General features: G+C 44.6%; 1 protein-coding gene across 4 annotated transcripts in view; it reads left to right on the forward strand.

Annotated features, from left to right (window-relative positions):
• The first annotated feature begins 6,212 nt into the window (after positions 1-6,212).
• Positions 6,213-22,526, forward strand: part of sema3fb (sema domain, immunoglobulin domain (Ig), short basic domain, secreted, (semaphorin) 3Fb) — a 221,150-nt gene continuing 204,836 nt past the window's right edge. For 2 of the 4 annotated variants that reach the window (XM_067998494.1, XM_067998497.1), the window contains exons 1-2: positions 6,213-6,717; positions 12,419-12,566. In XM_067998494.1, the coding sequence (XP_067854595.1) occupies positions 12,464-12,566 (103 nt within the window). In that variant the 5' untranslated portion in view covers positions 6,213-6,717; positions 12,419-12,463. Of the gene's footprint in view, positions 6,718-6,943; positions 7,049-7,626; positions 7,649-12,418; positions 12,567-22,526 lie in introns of those variants that run through there. The other 2 variants (XM_067998495.1, XM_067998496.1) reach the window with 2 other exon arrangements.

Below are 22,526 nucleotides of genomic sequence, written 5' to 3' on the forward strand. Positions count from 1 at the left end.
ACCTGGTTTAATAAGGGCACCCCTTACTGTACCAGTATGATATTTCCATTTCCTACACCAGCCATCCTTATGGATTCTGTGTGAAAATGAGATTTTAGGGCTAATGTTCACATTCAAATCATTCATGCTATCAGTTATCGGTAAATCATGCACAGTATGGACCCAAACTTTGGATATGTGCTTTTGGCAGATGAGTCTCCCCACAGGGAGTGCAGAGTTAGACCATGACCTCTTTTGTGCCAATTTGTGTTGAGTTATTGGGAGTTTGGTGCCAGGGACCTGCATTGAGGCAGCCCCAAGCTCACTGCATATGGGAACCTTACCGCTGGCAGAGAGAAGAACCTTTTATACTGTCAATTGGATTTGAATTGTGGTCAAGTTGTGAGCTTACACACCAGGTATGCCATATCTATTAGGCTACAGTTCAAAATTAATGAAATCCCTTCCTTGGTGACTTTAAGAATGCAAAAGTTTGGATCGATTTTGTGTTGACACATCCTGTTAAAAATAAATATGGTGCCACAACTTAAGCTGCGAGTAATGCTGATAAATTGTTTGTTAAAATAGTTGGTGGCACAATGTCAAGATAAACATCAAACTGTGCCCATGGAGTTGATCATCTACAGAACTGTGTGACAAAAATACCTACATTGCCTTCTTTCTTTAATAACTCCACAGCATTCTCCAAAATTAAAGTGTTTATCTTCAGCTTCAGTCAGTCAGAATTGAAAAAGAAGCCTTTTTCTTTCACAATTTAAAGGAGTGTAACCCTTTGTAAAGAGAGAATGTAACCATTGGAACCCCTTTTAAAGAGAGAATGTAACCATTGGAACCCCTTTTAAAGAGAGAATGTAACCATTGGAACCCCTTTAAAGAGAGAATGTAACCATTGGAACCCCTTTTAAAGAGAGAATGTAACCATTGGGACCCCCTTTAAAGAGAGACTGTAACTATTGACCCCTTTTAAAGAGAGAATGTAACCATTGGGACCCCCTTTAAAGAGAGACTGTAACCATTGGGACCCCCTTTTAAAGAGAGAATGTAACCATTGGGACCCCTTTTAAAGAGAGAATGTAACCATTGGGACCCCTTTTAAAGAGAGAATGTAACCATTGGAACCCCATTTAAAGAGAGAATGTAACCATTGGGACCCCCTTTAAAGAGAGACTGTAACAATTGACCCCTTTTAAAGAGAGAATGTAACCATTGGGACCCCCTTTAAAGAGAGACTGTAACCATTGGGACCCCCTTTTAAAGAGAGAATGTAACCATTGGGACCCCTTTTAAAGAGAGAATGTAACCATTGGGACCCCCTTTAAAGAGAGACTGTAACCATTGGGACCCCCTTTTAAAGAGAGAATGTAACCATTGGAACCCCTTTTAAAGAGAGAATGTAACCATTGGGACCCCCTTTAAAGAGAGACTGTAACTATTGACGCCTTTTAAAGAGAGAATCTAACTATCAGGACCAAGTTTAATGAAGGAGTACAATTATCAGGACTCCTTTTAAAATATCAAACTATCTCAAAGATTTCTCCACAACAAGCTTTTGCTTTTTCGACCCACTGTGTTTAAATGTTTTAAACATTTCTGTTTAAAGATTGAGTGCTGTTATCATCAAGGGGCTGGCTGGGCAGATACAGTGAGGCTGATAGAGTGAAGGTGCTAGATTAACATCAAATTAGATACAATCGGTAATCCTGGACCGCGATAGTGCAGGGAGTCCTCTGCATTGTGGGCCATATTTCCCTCTTGGCTAATTTTAGAGAAAAAGTAGACTGAGTAAAAAGCGGTTTAGAGTTTGGGACTGATCTAAGGATTCCTAATCCCCCGATGACCCCCCCCCCCACCCGCCTCCCCCGCCGCCATCACCAAAACAGATTTAACAGATATTAAAAGTAGGAAAAAAGTTAATTTTTTTTGAGTTCATTAAGGTCACGGATGACGATCTCGTACAGCATTCCTCAGCTGCAGAGTCAAATCAAAAAGTAAATATTGCAGGCAGGTCAATTTAATGAGCGGGAAGACTTTCATAGTATCGATATAGCAGTTAATAGTGAATGGTGTTTTCTGTTATCAGGTAGCCCTGCACCAGTGACAGTAATTGCGGTCTCTGCAAACAATGGGTTCACAGTGACTCTGGTGAAGGAGACACCTGGTACTGATGCTTCATGGCTTATCATAAAATGATAGAAATTACAGGACAGAAGTAGGCCATTCCACCCATTGGGCCTATGCTGGAAAGTCTTTGATCCCAGTCCGCCAGTGAACAAAGGGAGTTAAATCACAGAGCCCAAGACAAAGACAGCCATTCAGGTTTTTAAAGAGAAAGCTGCCAGGATTTTTGCTGAGCCTAAAAGGTTATAAATGCTAGAGGAACTGTCAGAAGACATCTTGTTTAAGTCAAATAAGACAACTCATGGATGTGGGGGAAGTGTGGCATATTCTTTATTTTGTATTATTATGTGAACGTAAATTGCACTGATTGATTGAATTAAGTGAGTCTGATCACAACTGTTGTTTAGTATGTTTAACCTACTATGAAATAAAGCAGCTTATTCATTCATATCAGGCTTTGTCTCACGAAGTATTACTCGGTCTACCTTTGGAGAGATTGAAGAAGTACACGTGCAAAAGACACGAATATCCGGTCCAGATCACCAGGTGGTACTTGTGTTACACTTTGGGTTACACTATCATGCAAGTAGATGTAAGACAGTGTGAGTCAACTCACATAAAAGTAAAACACCCAGATTGCTTATGGGAGTGACTGACGTCACTGAATCCAAGAAGACCTGAATTTGTAACACTGACATTGCTGTATTTTATTCATATATCAAACAACTACTACTTTTTTTTATGTCCATATTTGTTGTTTGGTTCATATATGTCCCAAGATGTTATTTTACAGTTGTTTTCGCCTCTCTGTGTCCACCTGCTATCCTACAATCCTCCAAGATCTCTTCATTCCTCTGACTCTGGCCTCTTATGCATCCCCCACAACCTTCGCCCCACCATTGGTGGCCGTGCCTTCAGCTGCCTAGGCCCTAACCTCTGGAATTCCCTCCCTAAACCTTTCCATCTCTCCACCTCTCCTCCTTTAAGACCCGCCTTAAAACTTATCTCTTTGATCAAGCTTTTAGTCGCCCCTCCTAATATCTACATCTTTGGCTTGACCTCCATTTTTGTCTGATTACACTTCAGTGAAGCACCTTGGAATGTTTTTCTACATTAAAGGCGTTATATAAATCCAAGTTACTATTCATGCCTTACCTTCATGTTGAGGAACATCTCTCGCAGCTCTCTCCAGGTCCTGGCTCACTGACACCACATCCACACTTTCAGTTACATTCCATCATCTCTGAATTTTTGAAGCTGCAAATATTTCCCTCATTCTTCTATATAATGGAGGTCACTAGTACCAGTTTACTGAGCAGTCGACTTCACAAGATAAATATGTGACTATTGAACGCACAATCTTTGAGGGAAATGGCTCCACACCAATTGTGAAAAGCTCACTCCACTAACCAGGTCCGTAAATTGAGCGTTTCATTGTTGGTGAAGCATTTCCCTCTCAGATTGTGCACTCTATAGCTGGATTTTTATACAGTTAAATGGTTTCTTAGCTGCTTGAGAAACAGGAAAGGATCAGCTGCACTACGAGTGGCTGCTATTTTTCTTTTGCAACTGTTAAAAAAAAAATCACATTTCAGAAGGGAGCAATCTACAATTTCATTACTGCCATTGAAAATGGACATGCCTGCCATTTTATGATTGGAGGAACATATGGCCCCAGGTCATTTAATCTAATTCTTTCACAAGGTTGGGACAAACAATTGTTCCAAGCCACTCACCTCTGATGATATCATCAAAACTTACTGTTTAGCCAAAAAATGTAACAAAAAGCAGAAAAAAAAGTTGTCCTTGGGTGCAGATTTTAGGCTTTGTAAAAATATTTTGCTTTCTCTTTAATGGCACTTTGTTTAACATTCCCTGGTCGAAAGGCATTGACTCCTTGCAGGGATATGGGTCCACCCAACCTCCGCTGTCTGTTCTAAGTGTCAAGGCAAAAAATGTTAAATGCGGGAGCCCAGACGATGAGTGTTGACAGGTTATTTGACTGTGAGAGCCATCACAGACAAGGCTGATTCTGTTCCGATCTGATCTCCATACAGCTGCATTTTCAAGTGACCATGGGTTTTAGTTCATGATGGGATGTGGGTGATGATTGGCTGGCTCACTGATTATGACACCACTATCATCAAAGATGGTCCCCTTGCAATTGGATGATGGAAAGGTCCTTCTAGAACACTCCAGCGCTCGTTCACGTGCTCCAGTGATCTACAAGCCTGAAGGAAAGCTCGTGCGATGAAGACAAACGAGTTTTGAATAAGATCTGAAATGTAGAGGTAAAAGGAGAAAAAATAGAGAGTGCTGGAAATCTGAAATAAAAACAGAAAATGCTGCAAATATACAGCAGGTCTCTCAACATTTGAAGAAAGGAAAGATGGCTTCAAGCCCCACTCCAGAGACTTGAATAAATAATCCAGGCTGACACTCCAGAGCAGCATTGAGGGAGTGCTGCACTGTTGGACATGCCGTCTTTTGGATGAACGTTAAACTGAGGCTCTGTCTGCCCTCTCAGGTGAATGTAAAAGATCCAATAGCATTATTTCGAAGGAGAGCAGGGGAGATCTCCCCGGTGTCCTGGCCAATATTTATCCCTCAACCAACATCACCAAAACAGATTATCTGGTCATGTATCTCAGTGCTGTCTGGGACCTTGCTGTGCGCAAATTGGCTGCTGTGTTTCCCTACATTGCAACAGTGACCACACTTCAAAAGTACTTTATTAGCTGTGAAGCATTTTGGGATGTCCTGAGGTCATGAAAGGTGCTAGATAAATGCAAGTCCTTTCCTTTTACCTTTAAAATGTGGCTGAGGACAGGGGGAGGCAAGAGGGAAATTGGAGGGAATGGCACTGAACTACTAATAAGAGTTACTGAGGTCATGGTCATCTCATAATAGGAACATAGGAACAGGAGTAGGCCATTCAGCCCCTCGTGCCTGCTCCGCCATTTGATAAGATCATGGCTGATCTGTGATCTAACTCCATATACCCGCCTTTGGCCCATATCCCTTAATACCTTTGATTGCCAAAAAGCTATCTACCTCAGATTTAAATTTAGCAATTGAGCTAGTATCAATTGCCATTTGCAGAAACGAGTTCCAAACTTCTACCACCCTTTGTGTGTAGAAATGTTTTCTAATCTCGCTCCTGAAAGGTCTGGCTCTAATTTTTAGACTGTGCCCCCTACTCCTAAAATCCCCAACCAGTGGAAATAGTTTCTCTCTATCCACCCTATCCGTTCCCCTTAATATCTTATAAACTTCGATCAGATCACCCCTTAACCTTCGAAACTTCAGAGAATACAACCCCAATTTGTGTAATCTCTCCTCGTAACTTAACCCTTGAAGTCCGGGTATCATTCCAGTAAACCTACACTGCACTCCCTCCAAGGCCAATATGTCCTTCCGAAGGTGCGGTGCCCAGAACTGCTCACAGTACTCCAGGTGCGGTCTAACCAGGGTTTTTTATAGCTGCAGCATAACTTCTGCCCCGTTGTACTCTCGTCCTCTAGATATAAAGGCCAGTATTCCATTAGCCTTATTGATTATTTTCATCTGGTTTCCTCCCTACTCTGAAGTGTAAAGGTTTGCAACGGGACTGCCCTCAACTTATCTTCTGAGAGTGTAGAGGAATGACCGTTACCCAGAGGACCGAGTTACTACACCCCCAGCTGCTGTTGTGATGCAGATCTCAGTGGGAGATACAGCTCGGGTCTAAGTGCTTTTTTATCAGAAAACTACTCCCCGTGGCATATCCTGTATCAGGCTTGATTTTCCGTTCTTGCTGTAGCTTCCCGAGAGCTGTGTGAGATGTCTTTCTGGATGACAGGGGCAGGTGGAGGAGAAGGGGTTTGGAGGGAGGGGGACCGGGGGAGGTGGAGAGTACCTTTTGATCCTCCTGCAACGTAAGGGTTAACAGGGCTGCGAGCTCTCTGCCTCGGATTTGCTGCTCTTGAATTTAGCCTTCTGAAGCTGAAGAAACAAGGCTGTAGATACTGTACGTCACCCAGAGATGGCGCCTGGGAGCATTCCAACACATAACTTTGTTCTGTAGGTTGGATTATGCAAACGTCTGTGGATTCCTGGCCACCTGACATGTTCTTCAGTGCAGCTCAGAGAACTGAGAGTCAGAGGCAGTGAGTGAATGAGTTGAGAGAGACACACAGAGTGAGAGAGAGAGAGAGAAACACCCCTTTTCTTTCAAAGTAAAGATTTTGCCACTTATCATTTGCATACCTGAGAAAGCTTTTTAACAAGTACAAGGAGAGGGGCTGTGCCACTGCTCATATAGAGAGTCTACCTGTGAAAGGTAGAGCTGCCTCACTGCTTTGGCTTCAAGTGCAAACCTATCACTGGAGCATGTTTTTGGATAAACTGAAGCTGAGAAGACCGTGAAGTGGAGATATACTTGTGACATTTTCTTTCTGTGGCTGTTGTCACAGAGAAATTTTATTATTTTTTTCCCCCCCTGCCTGCCTGCCACTGTGTGTTTTGCCAGTTAGCGAAGGGAACTTTCCTCTGCACCGAGGGTACTGCAAAGTTAGCCTCACACAGCTCTCCTTGACAAGCAACCGTAATCACTGAAAGGTAACTCATTCAAATCTTGTCCTTTCTGTGTGTGTGTGTGTTGGTGAAGTGCAGTGCTGCAGATGAGACAAAGTGAAGGCTTTTCTTTGAGGCTTTGAATGTGGTGTGAGAGAAACTGATATGAGTGGGATGGTCATTGGTTCTTCAAAGTCTGAGCGTGGTTGTATATTCTGTGACTGATGCAATTCCAGAGGGCGGTTTAATTCTCTTTTATTTGTGGTCTCTCTTTTTTTATTGTTACTTTGCTAATAAATGGACTGTTAGAAGAAGTCCAACTCTGCATTACTGGGGTCACCGAGCTAGGGTGAAGGTGGAGTGCTGGACACTGGAGGTGAGCACAAGCAGAGAGCGAGACTCTTACATCTGTTTGAGACTGTTATACCATCTAGTGTAAAGCTTTCTTGTGCAAAAAAAAAGCTTTCTTGTGCGTGTTGATGCTGAGTGCTTGACTGTCACATTTTCTACACGGCAGGAATTTTTGTCAGTCCAACTGGGGGGAGAGTTTGTGTTCCTTGAACCTCTGCGCACTTTTTTTTCTCTCTCTCTCTCTCGTTCGTTCCTTCAGCCTGTCTTTCTTCAGTCGTGCATGCACCATCCTCTGGTATTTTCTGTAGGATATCTGCTCCTGCCCTCTTCTTTTCTCCTAGAGGTTTAGGAGATTCGAGCTGGATTCCAATGCCTTCTGCATGTCACAACAGCACCTGCTTGTGCCGTTACTGGTTAGACAGCAGGACGGCTCCCAGGGCTCGCCAACACTTGGGGTTATTTCAACGAGTGCGATCTTTCACTCACTCCTGACTCCATTACAGATCGTTTTGTGTTTGATAGTGTATAAATCTACCGAGCTAGAAATCGGTGTTTAAATTGAAAGGATTCTGGGGAGTTAAACCATGATGAAGATATAGAGTGCTGTCATTTTTGCTTTTTGACTGTAGGTGAGATTTTAACTCCCATTTGTTTAAAGTTAAAACCTACCAAAATTGAGCTTTACGTTAAACTGCTCCTGTAATTAATGATTGCTTATCAAATACCTGTCCTCAAATGCATGTGTGCAGTAATAACAATAGACGTGAAATGGTATAGGAGATCCTAATGATGAATCTGTATAGAACAAACCCCAATCCGAGGGCTTGAGACTGGAATTTGGGACAGTACGACGAGAATGAAGTGCTTTCGGTTCCCTGACACTAGACTTGTATCATATATGCTAAACCCGCACTATAAACCCGTGTGTGTGTGATTCCCAGGTAGTTGATTTTTTTTTGTGGCTCATTCCTTAAATTATCAGCAATGAAATGTAGACACTGGAATTTGCATTGAAACAAAATTTAAAACTCAAAATAAAATTTCAATCAGCAAAAAAATTAGATTCACTAAAATTTATGTTTAGCATTTCTACCCTGTCATTTTTATTTTATTTTAAATTTGTGCAAATGCCTGAACAATGAATACCCCGTTGTAAAATCTGGGTCGACTATTAGTTTGAAAATGAATGCCGGTTGGCTTTGGTATTTGGACGGGACTTGGAGTCGAACAGCAAATACAGATTCTCATTACCATGGTGGCAGTGTGTTTTAATGTGTTTCTGAGTGTATGTGTCTGTGTGTTTCTGAGTGTGTGTTTCTGAGTGCATGTGTCAGTGTGTTTCTGAGTGTATGTGTCTGTGTGTTTCTGAGTGTGTGTTTCTGAGTGCATGTGTCTGTGTGTTTCTGAGTGCATGTGTCTGTGTGTTTCTGAGTGCATGTGTCAGTGTGTTTCTGAGTGTGTGTTTCTGAGTGCATGTGTCTGTGTGTTTCTGAGTGTATGTGTCAGTGTGTTTCTGAGTGTGTGTTTCTGAGTGTATGTGTCTGTGTGTTTCTGAGTGCATGTGTCAGTGTGTTTCTGAGTGTGTGTTTCTGAGTGCATGTGTCTGTGTGTTTCTGAGTGTATGTGTCAGTGTGTTTCTGAGTGTGTGTTTCTGAGTGTATGTGTCTGTGTGTTTCTGAGTGCATGTGTCAGTGTGTTTCTGAGTGTATGTGTCTGTGTGTTTCTGAGTGTGTGTTTCTGAGTGCATGTGTCTGTGTGTTTCTGAGTGTATGTGTCTGTGTGTTTCTGAGTGTGTGTTTCTGAGTGCATGTGTCTGTGTGTTTCTGAGTGCATGTGTCAGTGTGTTTCTGAGTGCATGTGTCTGTGTGTTTCTGAGTGTGTGTTTCTGAGTGCATGTGTCAGTGTGTTTCTGAGTGCATGTGTCTGTGTGTTTCTGAGTGTGTGTTTCTGAGTGCATGTGTCAGTGTGTTTCTGAGTGCATGTGTCTGTGTGTTTCTGAGTGTGTGTTTCTGAGTGCATGTGTCAGTGTGTTTCTGAGTGTATGTGTCAGTGTGTTTCTGTGAGTGTGTGACTATGTGTTTCTGAGTGTGTGCCTGTGTGTTTCTGTGAGTGTGCCTATGTGTTTCTGTGAGTGTGTGCCTGTGTGTTTCTGTGAGTGTGTGCCTATGTGTTTCTGTGAGTGTGTGTCTGTGTGTTTCTGAGTGTGTGCCTATGTGTTTCTGAGTGTGTGCCTATGTGTTTCTGTGAGTGTGTGTTAGTGTGTTTCTGTGAGTGTGTGCCAGTGTGTTTCTGAGTGTGTGCACCTATGTGTTTCTGAGTGTCTGTGTGTCAGTGTGTTTCTGTGAGTGTGTGCACCTATGTGTTTCTGAGTGTGTGTGTGTGTGTCAGTGTGTTTCTTTTAGTGTATGCACCTATGTGTTTCTGTGAGTGTGTGTCACTATGTTTCTGTGAGTGTGTGCCAGTGTGTTTCTGTGAGTGTGTGCCTATGTGTTTCCGAGTGTGTGTCAGTGTGTTTCTGTGAGTGTGTGCCTGTGTGTTTGAGTGTGTGTCAGTGTGTTTCTGTGAATGTGTGTGCCTATGTGTTTCTGAGTGTGTGTGTGTCAGTGTGTTTCTCAGTATGTGCGCCTATGTGTTTTTGAGTGTGTGTGTCAGTGTGTTTTTGAGTGTGTGTGCCAGTGTTTCTGTGAGTGTGTGCCTGTGTGTTTCCGAGTGTGTGTCAGTGTGTTTCTGTGAGTGTGTGCCTGTGTGTTTCCGAGTGTGTGCCAGTGTGTTTCTGTGAGTGTGTGTGTCATTGTGTTTCCGAGTGTGTGTGTCAGTGTGTTTCTGAGTGTGTGTGTCAGTGTGTTTCTGAGTGTGTGTGTCAGTGTGTTTCTGTGTGTGTGTCAGTGTGTTTCTGTGTGTGTGTCAGTGTGTTTCTGTGAGTGTGTGTGTGTGTGTGTGTGTGTGTGTCAGTGTGTTTCTGTGAGTGTGTGTGTCATTGTGTTTCCGAGTGTGTGTGTCAGTGTGTTTCTGTGTGTGTGTCAGTGTGTTTCTGTGAGTGTGTGTGTGTGTGTGTGTGTGTGTCAGTGTGTTTCTGTGAGTGTGTGTGTCATTGTGTTTCCGAGTGTGTGTGTCATTGTGTTTCCGAGTGTGTGTGTCAGTGTGTTTCTGTGTGTGTGTCAGTGTGTTTCTGTGTGTGTGTCAGTGTGTTTCTGTGAGTGTGTGTGTGTGTGTGTGTCAGTGTGTTTCTGTGAGTGTGTGTGTCAGTGTGTTTCTGTGAGTGTGTGTGTCAGTGTGTTTCTGTGAGTGTGTGTGTGTGTGTGTGTGTGTCAGTGTGTTTCTGTGAGTGTGTGTGTCAGTGTGTTTCTGTGAGTGTGTGTGTCAGTGTGTTTCTGAGTGTGTGTGTCAATGTGTTTCTGAGTGTGTGTGTCAGTGTGTTTCTGAGTGTGTGTGTCAGTGTGTTTCTGTGAGTGTGTGTTTCTGTGAGTGTGTGTTTCTGTGAGTGTGTGTGTCAGTGTGTTTCTGTGAGTGTGTGTTTCTGTGAGTGTGTGTGTCAGTGTGTTTCTGTGAGTGTGTGTCAGTGTGTTTCTGAGTGTGTGTGTCAGTGTGTTTCTGAGTGTGTGTAAGTATGTTTCTGTGAGTGTGTGTGTCAGTGTGTTTCTGAGTGTGTGTGTCAGTGTGTTTCTGTGAGTGTGTGTGTCAGTGTGTTTCTGTGAGTGTGTGTGTCAGTGTGTTTCTGAGTGTGTGTAAGTATGTTTCTGTGAGTGTGTGTGTCAGTGTGTTTCTGTGAGTGTGTGTCAGTGTGTTTCTGAGTGTGTGTCAGTGTGTTTCTGAGTGTGTGTGTCAGTGTGTTTCTGTGAGTGTGTGTCAGTGTGTTTCTGAGTTTGTGTCAGTGTGTTTCTGAGTGTGTGTCAGTGTGTTTCTGAGTGTGTGTGTCAGTGTGTTTCTGTGAGTGTGTGTGTCAGTGTGTTTCTGTGAGTGTGTGTGTCAGTGTGTTTCTGAGTGTGTGTGTCAGTGTGTTTCTGAGTGTGTGTGTCAGTGTGTTTCTGAGTGTGTGTGTCAGTGTGTTTCTGTGAGTGTGTGTGTCAGTGTGTTTCTGAGTGTGTGTGTCAGTGTGTTTCTGAGTGTGTGTGTCAGTGTGTTTCTGAGTGTGTGTGTCAGTGTGTTTCTGAGTGTGTGTGTCAGTGTGTTTCCATGAATGTATGCACCTATGTGTTTGTGCGTGTAAGTGTGTTTTTGCACCATGATTGAAGTGCTTTTATCATTTCCTTGAAGTACAAAACAATTTGCAGTATTGCCTTTTTTTTAATTACCTCGGTCGGGATTATTGTTCTATTTTCTCAGCAGTCACGGTGGTGAATCAAATTTTCAGTCTTCATCGCACCTTCATGAATTTCTGCTGAGTTCTGTCAAAGAAACACTCCTTGGTCACCCAGAGTTACTGACTCTGCCTGTGCAGAAATTAGTCTAGGTTTTATTTTTGTCAAATTCCTTCACCCGGGCATCACGTTGTGCTCTTTATAAGTAACTGTTTTCTCCTCACTGTTTCAAGAGCTACCTTAGTGGGAATATTCCTGCAGTCAGTGCTAATAGCCCAGTTTCCCCATTCACACCCCCTCAAATCTAATGCGGTGGATTCAAATCCCCACCTAAATGAGTTGGCATATCAGCTGCTCTGGGAAATTGAGATAAGCCTTTAAGATAGAGCCTTTGACCCGTGAAAAATACCGGATAGGTAGTTAAGAAGATACCACTCGGGAGGGTGAATTGGCACCTAACCACTAAGGGTCCCAACCAGTGTATCTATCCCCTTCACAGCCGTTCCCGTTGCCTCTCAGTATTGCGCCTTCAAAGGAGGTCAACATCTGCTATAAATATTATTTTTTTAAGTAGGAATTCACAGACTCACAAAACAGCTTTGTTAGTGTAGAGAACAGTGCTGGAATAAAATGGAAAGGGAATCATTCAAAGCAGTAATAAGTGTTTATTTTCGTAGGGGAGTTGAAATCTGCTTAAAGTACTCGAAGGGATTATTTGAATTTGCTGGAGCTAATGTTTCAAACAATGATTAATTATTGCGTTGATAACTGTTTTCACGCTGTGTCCTGACTCCCTTGCAATGCCATTTTAATCAGTTTATGGGATGGAAGCTGTTCTTTAGTGATCAGCACGAGCTTGGCTTCCCCCCCCCCCCCCCACTCCCCCTCCCTCCCCCCCCCCCCCACCTTCCTGGATCTCTTATTTCCCCCTGCGCTGATATTAAAGTTACTATGGTATTCAGAGTTCTCACTCTCTGTCTCGTATCTACAAACCCACAAAAAGCTGGATTTAATCACTATTGAGCTGTTTGCCTAACCACTCAACTGATGAGGGATTATGTTTTTTTTTTGTCCTTTGTACCTCAATCCTGATGCAGGCCTGAAGGCTCCTGTTTCTTTGTAATCGTCTGGCTCTGGTTGTCATGGACCGCCTTCTACCCACCTGGTTCCTAGTCCTTTCCCTATGGTGCTGCGATGCCAGGGGTCATCAGCAGAATGCCCCCCGGGTTTACCTAGGCTTTAAAGGTAAGCGATGTGAGGCAATATGCCAATGATTTAAAGTAAGGTAATTATTACTTGACAAGTTTGCCGGTGTCAGGAACTGGCACACAGAGGGAAATGATCAAGCTAAAGTGGAGGCTCTTCACAAAGGCAGCAAATGGAGGTAATAAGTGACAACCTGTTGAAGTATTGGGTGCTCTACTTTTGAAGCTCTGGCTGTGATCTCTCAATATTTTCAGTTGCAGAAAGAACGTTTACAAAAATTAATAACACATTTCATACTGTATCTGTTATTGGGGGGGTTGGGCATAGCCTTCCTCCAGGGGCTTATTTCTAATGGCTAATTTTCAGGGATATGTATTTCTGGAAGTTTCTTTCCAGAGGTTGTGTCCTCATGGCCACATTCCCAACGGTCAGTCCCAGGAGTATATTTATTAGGGTTTATTTCCAAGTAAAATCTGCCGCATGTTATTTACTACAGTGTATGTCCGGGGGCCGTATTCCGAGAGCTATATTCCAGGGCGTATGCTAAGAGGTGTATTCTAGGAGTTTATTTACTGGGGATATATTTCCAAAAGTGCTTTCCCTGGAATTTGTCACCCTATGTGTGGGGCACTGTGTGGGCCGAGATTCGAACCTTGTGTCAGAACACTGTGGGAGTGGACCTCTGAGCAACCCCCAAACAGCGCCAGGCTGGCATGCCAACATTGGTTTCCGCTATGCCCGCGCTCATTTCACCACGGGAGCTCAGCTTGTGTTAGTGACACGGAAAGAAAGGAGCCGACACAAAGGACTGAATTAAACTGTTCTCACCGCTAATATTTAATTGTTGAACATTACTGTATTTGTGCTTTGGTGCCAGTCAGTGCCTCCTGCCTTTGATTTTTCAAGCGGCACAAACCGCAGGATGGTGAATTTAGCACGTCAAGTTGAGGCAGTGCGTTGCTGACGGTAATTACGTGCTGTCAGCAAGGTTGGCATTAAAGCAAGTTTAAAAAAATCACTTCATAACTGGTCTCATCTCTCAAAACGGGCTTCAACACTTAATGAACTTAAGGTATTTGTTCCATCGAAGCACAGAGCAGCAGTGTGTGGGGCTGGGGAGTGAGGGGGACGGCAGGATTGAAGTGTTGTGTCGTCACTGTAGGGAACCGAAGTGTCCCCACCCTGGAGATATTGGAATGTCGAGTCATCGCTATAGGTTTGGAGCTGGAATGTTGTGTCTTCATTGTGGAGGGGGTTGGTGTGTTACCTTTTCACGATGAGGTGGGTGGGGGGGGGGTTTAGAATGTTGTCTTTCACTGCGGGAGTCATGTCGTATCTTGGTTGTAGTTTCCACTGTCATTCTGGCCATCACAACTAGACTTTAGTTGTAATTATTTTACTGCTCCTGTTCTGTTCATGTTAACGGGCATTTGGTGAGGGTGGGTGGGAGATCAAGAGTTGTCACATGATGTGAGGTATTCATGACAGTTCTGTGGTGGTTTCGCTCTGATTATGCTAACTGGGGGAGGGGGGGAATGTAGGGATTGAGAGAATGGAGCCCAAACTGATGCTTTGAGAGGAAACCACCATTTTGAAGACAATGGACGCAATACCTTGTTTCTACATGAAAGGTTATGTGTGCACACTTAGTTTCTGCTAAGAACAGCATAGCAACAGTTTGTAACACGATGGATCTTGTTGTTTTTTATGGCTATTAGACCCAGAATCCAATACCACTGGAAAAGAAAATGCTTTATGTGGCTGCTCCCTCTTAATTAAGTTGCCTTTTCTTGTCTATCCAATTTCTCAATTAGTATAAGCCCTTGAGGTGAAATCAGTAGGACTGCATAATCTTTGGGTTTAATTACATGTTACATTTGAACTGTTCAGTATATTTCGTGGTATCCGGGTAATTGCAGTGTCATATTCCAGACTAAGGGAGTCAATGTTGGAATCTCAGTCTCAACTAACACTTCCATATGGGTTTCCCTGGAATGGTAAGGAGCGCTTCCCCCAGTTTTGACTATGTTACCTGAGGGACAGAGGGAAAACGTTGGATAGAATAGAGCAGTTGGAAGGTCCTTTCATACGTACCTTAAGGAAAGGGATTTGTGATTTCTATGAATTCCATGGAGATGTCCACTTGTATTCCTGCCCTGCTCTCCCCCCCGCCCCTCCCCCAACCCCCATTCTCCCATTCCAGCTGAGGAAAACGTCAGGAATGCGATTTGGGAATAATGGTTGAGAGAAGTTGGCAGTAAAGGAAGAGCTATGGAAATAATGAGATTGTGCAATCCTAGTGGGACAGGCAAGTGGGAGCAGAGTGAAGCTGGAAGTGATGGATCGGGTTGAGGTTTGGCTTATGCCTTTATTACACTGAGTCATTAGATTACCAAGCATCATATGTTCATCTGATCAGCTTCACTGTGGTCGGAAGCCTGTGGTTTGGAGTGAGGCAATACGCTTACTTTAAAGTGGTTCAAAAAAAAAATCACCCTGTTGAGTTGAAGCACCTGCTGGTTGCCTGATGGAGAGTCTACTCACAGTGGTATGAGTAAACCGCAATGCACAATCCTCACTTTGCACTTCCCGTGGAGAGTCTCTCCCTGTAATACTGGAGGAATCAATACAAATAAGACTGTCCATAGAGACAGGAGCGCTCAAAAGAAATAGCATCCACTACCAGGGATTTTGTTTTTTTGGTGGGGAGCTAAGGGTTTCTCTGATAGTTTAATGGTCCCATGATAAAGCTGCCAGTAAGGGTGACTCTCCCGATAGCTCACCAACTCACTGCCATAGCTGTGTCATCGCAGGGATCATTCCCACTGGTACCTTCACCATGGTACCACAAACTCTCCATATATACAAAGAGAACGACTTGTATTTATATAGCGCCTTTCATGACCTTAGAATGTCCCAAAGCACTGAAGAAGTACTTTTAAAGTGTAGTCACTGTTTTAATGTAGGAAACACAGCAGCCAATTTGCGCACAGCAAGGTCACACAAACAGCAATGAGACAACGACCATACAATCTGTCTTTAGGTGTTGGTTGTGGAAGTCCCTTCATTAACATGTGAATGTCGGAACCTACACACTAGGAACTCATCTCGAGTGGCTCCATAGGCTAAAGATTCTGGTTGCTTGGTTGGGGGGGGGTGGGGGAGTGCCGGGTCTCCATGCCTCCCAGAAACGACACATGTGCTGCCTATGTGATCCTCGGGGGGTCCCGACCACCTCCAGCTGGAGCCCACATGCCCCGTTTGGCAGTTTCACCAGGTGTGCAGCTTCTGATGAAACACCAGGTCCCTCTGAGGGCCAAGGGATATGGTAACTTGTGGTGTTGGGAGCCCTCAGCCCCTCCTGTATCAATGGCTTTGTAAGTGGTGGGCAGAGGCTGTGCCCCTTACAAGGCCTCTGTAGAAACACCAACTGAAGGCTGGGACCCAGGCTATCCAAGTCCCAAACTTCCCTGGCCTTCCGGTGGGCTCCGACTGAATTTATGGAAGGACCGCTCATTATCAGTTTCTGGATGCCCTGTGAATGGGATGGAAGTTGTTACCTTGATGGTATCATCAGTTCAATCTGCCTGTATCACTTGACCATCCCATGTCATGATCTAGTGGGTCAGCCACATGAAGAAAAGGCGGGGAGAGTGGCTGTGTAATCTGGCCACTTATACAGCCACTCTCATATGGATTACATATGGATTCAAGATTTTTAAGTGGGGATTTTGCTCTGGCAAACTGTCAGTATTCTGGAATGGTGCAGCATGGAAAATGGAGTGGAGATGGTGGACACCAAATCAGCACACCTAAATCAGCCAAATAAACTTACTCCTCCCCCGCCCCCCCCCCCCAACTAACATGGATGTCAATAACCCAGCCTTTGACCGCCCTGCCATGTTTAAATGCCGATGAAGGACGCGAGGCTTGAGACTCCACTGATCTCCCTCACTTACCACACTTCCACCACCATTGCCAAAGAAGAACTGAAGAAAGGGGAATGGGGGAATATGATGGTTTGAGGCAAGGTAACTGGCTGGAATGTAAAAAATGGTCATCACTTTGCCTCCCATTTGGTGCTAAGAGGAAAATGCCAGATCTCCTTTCCAACTTTTGCTGCATTTTATTCCGGGCCTTCCTTCACTTTTAATGAACACGCCACTCCTTTCCACTGCCCCACTGCAGGTGCCACAGGACTTTTTACTGTGATAGCACCTCCTAAACCCACCCACCTTCATCACCCAGAAGGACAAGGGCAGTAGGGGCATGGGAACACCATCACCTCCAAGTACCCCTCCAAGTCATACATATCCTGACTTGGACATATATCGCTGTTCCTTCATTGTCACTAGGTCAAAATCCTGGAAGTCCCTACCTGTGGGAGCACCTTCACCACACGGACTGCAGCGGTTCAAGAAGGAGGCTCATCACCACCTTCTCAAGGGCAACTAGTGATGGGCAATAAATGCCGGCCTTGGCAGCGACGCCCACATCCTCATCCACTTCCGGTGGCCAATCTTCCCCGGAAGAAAATCAACATCTTAATGTCGTGAATTCTGTTTGTAATGGCAGTGCTTGGGGCGATACTGTCACTGCATGAGGGATAATTGTATGGATTCTGGAATGCACTGCCTGAAAGGGTGGTGGAAGCAGATTCAATAGTAACTTTCAAAAGGGATTTGGGTATATACTTGAAAAGGAACTATTTACAGGGCTATGGAGAAAGAGGAGGGGGAGTGGGACTGATTGGATAGCTCTTTCAAAGGAGCTGGCGCAGGGACGATGGGCCGAATGGTCTCTTTCTGTGCTCTCTGATTCTATGAATTTGTGCTCCAACTGTAAAGCTTCATCTGCCGGGAGTGCAACCTGGAATTTAGGATGAGGCTTCACGTGGGCAGCATAAATTTGTAAAATTACCCATAGCATTTGGTAGCATAGAAACAAAGCAGCAGATCTGATGAACCCTTTGTTGGTTTTACCACTCTTTAGTTATAAATCACTATCAGTTTCAGATTTAAGACCCATAGCTAGGAACAACCTGTTTTGTTAGAGGTATTGCAGTTGGGGCTAAGGAAGGAAAACAACCGGCCAGGCCTTCTCACTCCTTATTCCTGTCCGGTGGTCCCAGTTGGAAAATGCTTGGGTGTGGATGTCAGTGGGGCAGAGCGTCGGGCTCAGCTGAGATGCAAACGCTCCCCGTGGTCGTATTTTCCCACTGACGCTTGCTGCCCGAGACTCGGCCAAGGCGCTGGAGGGCCGCCAGCACCTGAACGACTGGACTTCAAAGAGATTCAAGCACCTGCAGGAGGCAAAAGTATGAGAAAACTGAGGAAAGAAAATAAGACTTTGACATCTTGATGCATTTAACTGCAATGCTGGCCTGTCGGGTACAGTGTGGAGATTTCAAATGAATAAACCGAAGAATAAAATCCAAACTGTGCCCTTGGCACAACCATTACCTTCACTCTTATGAACTGAGTCACTTTAGCTATACTGCGGATTCCTATAGAATGATACATGCACACTCACTTCACATCTGTTATTCATTTTCTGAATAATTAGTCGACTGGGCACACTTTTATTTCGCTTAATAAAAATATATTAAAAGGCGGTTTGCCATGTAGGCCTGAAGCGGTTAACTGTCAGCCAGTGATCGTTAGTGTTTGAAAGTGAGCCTGTAAAACGAGTCGAGTGCTTGACCGGTGTGCGCTCTAAGAATAGCTGTGTGCAACGTGGCTGGCTGTTTGGTGACATAAGTCCCGGATTTGCTGCTGCTGCGATCCACTCAGATCTATTTTTACCGGAGGATTTTCCAGCTCTCCTCGATGGGAAGCCTGCCTATGTCATTCACCCTGTCTGGACAAATAAAATATGACCTCCCCACTCCCCGTGCCCGACAAGATAAAAGCATCATTACTATGCTGTCCATTAAGGTTCTATTTATGCCCCCCCTCCCACCCTGTCTATTTCAGTTGGCAAAGAAAATAAGGCCCCAGAATATCCCAACGTCGTTTCCCACCCCCTCCCAACTTGGACAATTGGTGACAGACCTGTTGGACATCACAGCCCTACATTCAGGAATCCTCTCCCTAAACCCCTCCCTCCATCTTTCTTCATTGCTCCCAGCTCCAAAAGCCACCTCGAAACCTACATCTTCAACCTAACCTTCTTTCACTTCCTCTAACTCTTCCTCCAGTTCCTGCTTGGTATCCCTTGCCCCACACAATCCTTTAGGCACCATGGGGTATTTTGCTACATTAAAGACACTATTATTTATAGATATATATGTACAGTGTAAGTTATTGTTGCAGCACGTTGGTGCACAAAACTATGGTGTCAACAGAGTGTCAGGGTGTGAGGGTGGTCCTCTCTTTTTACTGTCTATAGTGCAACAGTCCCTACCAGAGCTAACATCTGCCCAGTTCAGAATTGGACTGTCCCACTGCTCTGTTTTGAAAGCCGCAGTCTAATTTATAAATGGGGTGCCAAGAAAATTCTTGAATGTAGTTCTTAAAGTTTTCAGTGGATTTTGTCTTCAGGACTCCAGCTCTTTTCCTACTTTTCTTTGGAGCTTAGTAGAAGGTGCCAACCCTGGTCCCAACAGGACGAGTTACTCTCACACCGCTCAACTGGTAAACGTCAACAACAACAACTACTACTACTTGCATTTATTTAGTGCCTTTTAAGGTAGTAAAACGTCTCATGGCGCTTCACAGGAGTGTTATCAGACAAAATTTGCCACCAAGCCACATAAAGAGATATTAGGACAAGTGACTAAAAGCTTGGTCAAAGAGGTAGGTTTTAAGGAGCGCCTTAAAGGAGGAGTGAGAGGTAGAGAGGCAGAGAGGTTTAGGGAGGGAATTCCAGAGCTTAGGGCCTAGGCAGCTAAAGGCACGGCCGGCAATGGTGGGGTGAAGGAAATCAGGGATGCGCAAGAGGCCAGAAATGGATGTCAATCAAGACATCCCAATATTAACCATGGAACAGCAACAGCAACGCATGGGTCTCCCAAGTCAGAAAAATCAGCTGTCTTGCAGGTTCTATATTTAAAAAAACGCTGTCCTGCCCGAAGAACAGACCCAAATGCCCTTTCAGCTCTGTGGGGGTCGGGAGATATGGTTTCAGTGATATCCACTGCCAGAGAGCAGGCAGAACGGAAACATGAAGGGAAATTGGGAAGGTGTGCCAACTCGTACCACGACCCTACTGACCCGGGTACCAAGAGCAGCTGTCAGAGTCACTTGTGAAGGTCCTCCATCCATCTTAATTACCGGGGGAATGACCGATGGTGAGAGGCGATTGGACGAATCAGAAGAAAATAATGCAGGACGGTGGAGTTTGAAGTGAGCTTTTGGAAGTGGGCTATTTCTGACTGTTCCAATAATTCAATTTGCCTGTGAGCCTCCTACCTCCCCCCGTACCATGACTGGTGACCCGAACACACTCCTTCGAGTGGAAACAGCGAAGAGCTGGCACCATTAATAACTGTGAGCAACAGGAAATTTGTTGTTTTCCTGTTACGATGAGTAATCTTTATTTCCTGAATGTATCATTCATTTCGTAAAAGGATGTGAAAGGATACAGATCCTTCCTTCCACAGCGCAGGCATTGCGTACGGGCCCAGGCCTGAGATTTGCGATCAGGAAAGAGGAAACTGCGACAAATTGACTCGGGAGATTAAAAATATACATTGCGTGATATGTGAAGGAGGGGGAGGGGAGGGTTAGTATGCCATGTGACCAGGGGGGATTTCCTTGTAACTGGCCCCTCTGCATAAACAAGCTTTTAATTGGATACACTTACAAAGCATGTTCGAGATGACATTGGACCCAGTTGCAAGTGCCTGGCGAGGGCTTCTCTGTAACTGGTAAACCAAGCCCATCAATGTTGTTGAAATGTAATCCCAGCTGAATACCTCCTGAGCTGAGCACAGACATGTTGAGCAGCATCTGATTCTGAAACAAGCTGCATCTTAATGATATTTTTATGCAAAGCAATTTACACTCTTGCTTTAACTGTGAAAGCAGAGTGGGGAGGGAGGAATAAAACTCTGGGTATCTGAAAGCATCTCCACGCTAGTTCAGGAACTGGATTATTTGGCAGATGTTTTGTTTTAAGTGGTTTATTTGGCGTCATCTATTCGGGTGCAGGAGATGCTGGGTTTGTCTGCTGGGGTTCAGCCACTGCTGGGTTTGTCTGCTGGAGTTCAGTCACTGCTGGGTTTGTCTGCTGGAGTTCAGTCACTGCTGGGTTTGTCTGCTGGAGTTCAGTCACTGCTGGGTTTGTCTGCTGGAGTTCAGTCACTGCTGGGTTTGTCTGCTGGAGTTAAGTCACTGCTGGGTTTGTCTGCTGGAGTTCAGTCACTGCTGGGTTTGTCTGCTGGAGTTCAGTCACTGCTGGGTTTGTCTGCTGGAGTTCAGTCACTGCTGGGTTTATCTGCTGGAGTTCAGTCACTGCTGGGCTTATCTGCTGGAGTTTAGTAGCTGCTGAGATTACCAGCTTGGGTTCAGGAGCTGCTGGGTTTATTTACTGGGGTTCAGGAACTGCTGGATTTATCTGCTGGGCTTCAGGAGGTGCTGGCTTTACCTGCTGGAGTTCATGGCTGTTGGGAATATCCGCTTAGGTTCAGGAGCTGCTGGGTTTATCTGATGGGGCTCGGGAGATGCTGGTTTATCTGCTGGAGTTCAGTAGCTGCTGGGGGCTCAGGAACAGCTGGGCCTCGGGAGCTGCTGAGGTTTGGGAGCCGTTGGGCTTAGATGCTCAGTTCAGGAGTCAGTCACTTCGGGACTTGCTTGACTCAGGAGCTACTCAGTTCAGGAGCCGCTTGGTTTAGGAACTGCTTGGTACACTGATCATACCTTGTTTACACCTCAGCTGCTAATTTGGTTTTGTCTCACACTTTCAGCTTGTTAGGAATTAAGATGTACGGTATAAATCCTGCAAACTCGTTAACTATGCTCTCAATCCCCGGGAAAAAAAAAATTGCTTACCTCATTCTTCTGCTCTTAAAGAGGCATTTTTTGCCAAAATAAAAATCCCTTGCGAGATCCTGGCTTAATTGATGAGCGGTATGTTTATTATATCCCAGTGTTTAAAGCATGGCTGCATGGTCACCAAGAACAGCCAAGTTGTTTCCAATAATAAATAAATAATATTCCTGGGATCTGAGCTTCCAATAACAAACACATATAAAACTCGGAGAAACATCCCATAGCATTTCGCAAAAGGTGGAGAAGGGGACAGAGGAAAGGACACCCAGCAGGACCTGTGGGAGGGGACAGAAAGGTGTGGGAGCAAAGATGCAGAATTTGAGGGAGGCTTTTAAAGGAAGGGAGTGATATAGCTGGGCAGAAGGGGTTTAGGAAGAGAATTCCAGTGTGTGGGGGCAGGATGGCTGAAGGCAAAACACAGAGGAAGAAAAGCCTTGGGTCAATTTCGGAATAAACTCTGGGAAATTCCTCTCTGCCCCCCTAAGACAATCAAGCACGCTCCAGAAAATTACATTAACTTATATCAATAATTACAGCCAATCCTAGCTACCTTCTATAACTTGAGATGTCCTTGATTCTCAGGAACTTGCCCAGTTCCCTTTTGAAGGCCTGCAGTGAATTCATACTTAACTGCAGGTTTTGATAATCTAATCCAGATGTTAATGACTCCCTTTGAAAAGAAATACTTCCTGCCATTGAACCTAAATCTATGTTTGCATATTTTATACTGATGCCCCCCCCCACTCCCGCCCCCGGTCCTCCCATCCCTGCCTAACTTAAAAAACCCACCCGCCCCAACAGAATCCATTCCCTTCATCATTTAAAAAACCTTAAAAAGTCTGTGCTTCTCCAATTAAGAAAAGGCCCAGTTTCCTGAGCCTGTCCTGGTACTACAAGCCCTGAGACTAGGTATCATTCAGGTGACCTGCTTCTGGAATTTTTCCAGGGCCTTAATATCCCCAGCCACATGAGGGAACCAAAACTGGATACAGTAATCTAGATGTGG

Source organism: Heptranchias perlo, chromosome 17, assembly GCF_035084215.1.
Source record: "Heptranchias perlo isolate sHepPer1 chromosome 17, sHepPer1.hap1, whole genome shotgun sequence".
Lineage (NCBI taxonomy): Eukaryota > Metazoa > Chordata > Chondrichthyes > Hexanchiformes > Hexanchidae > Heptranchias > Heptranchias perlo.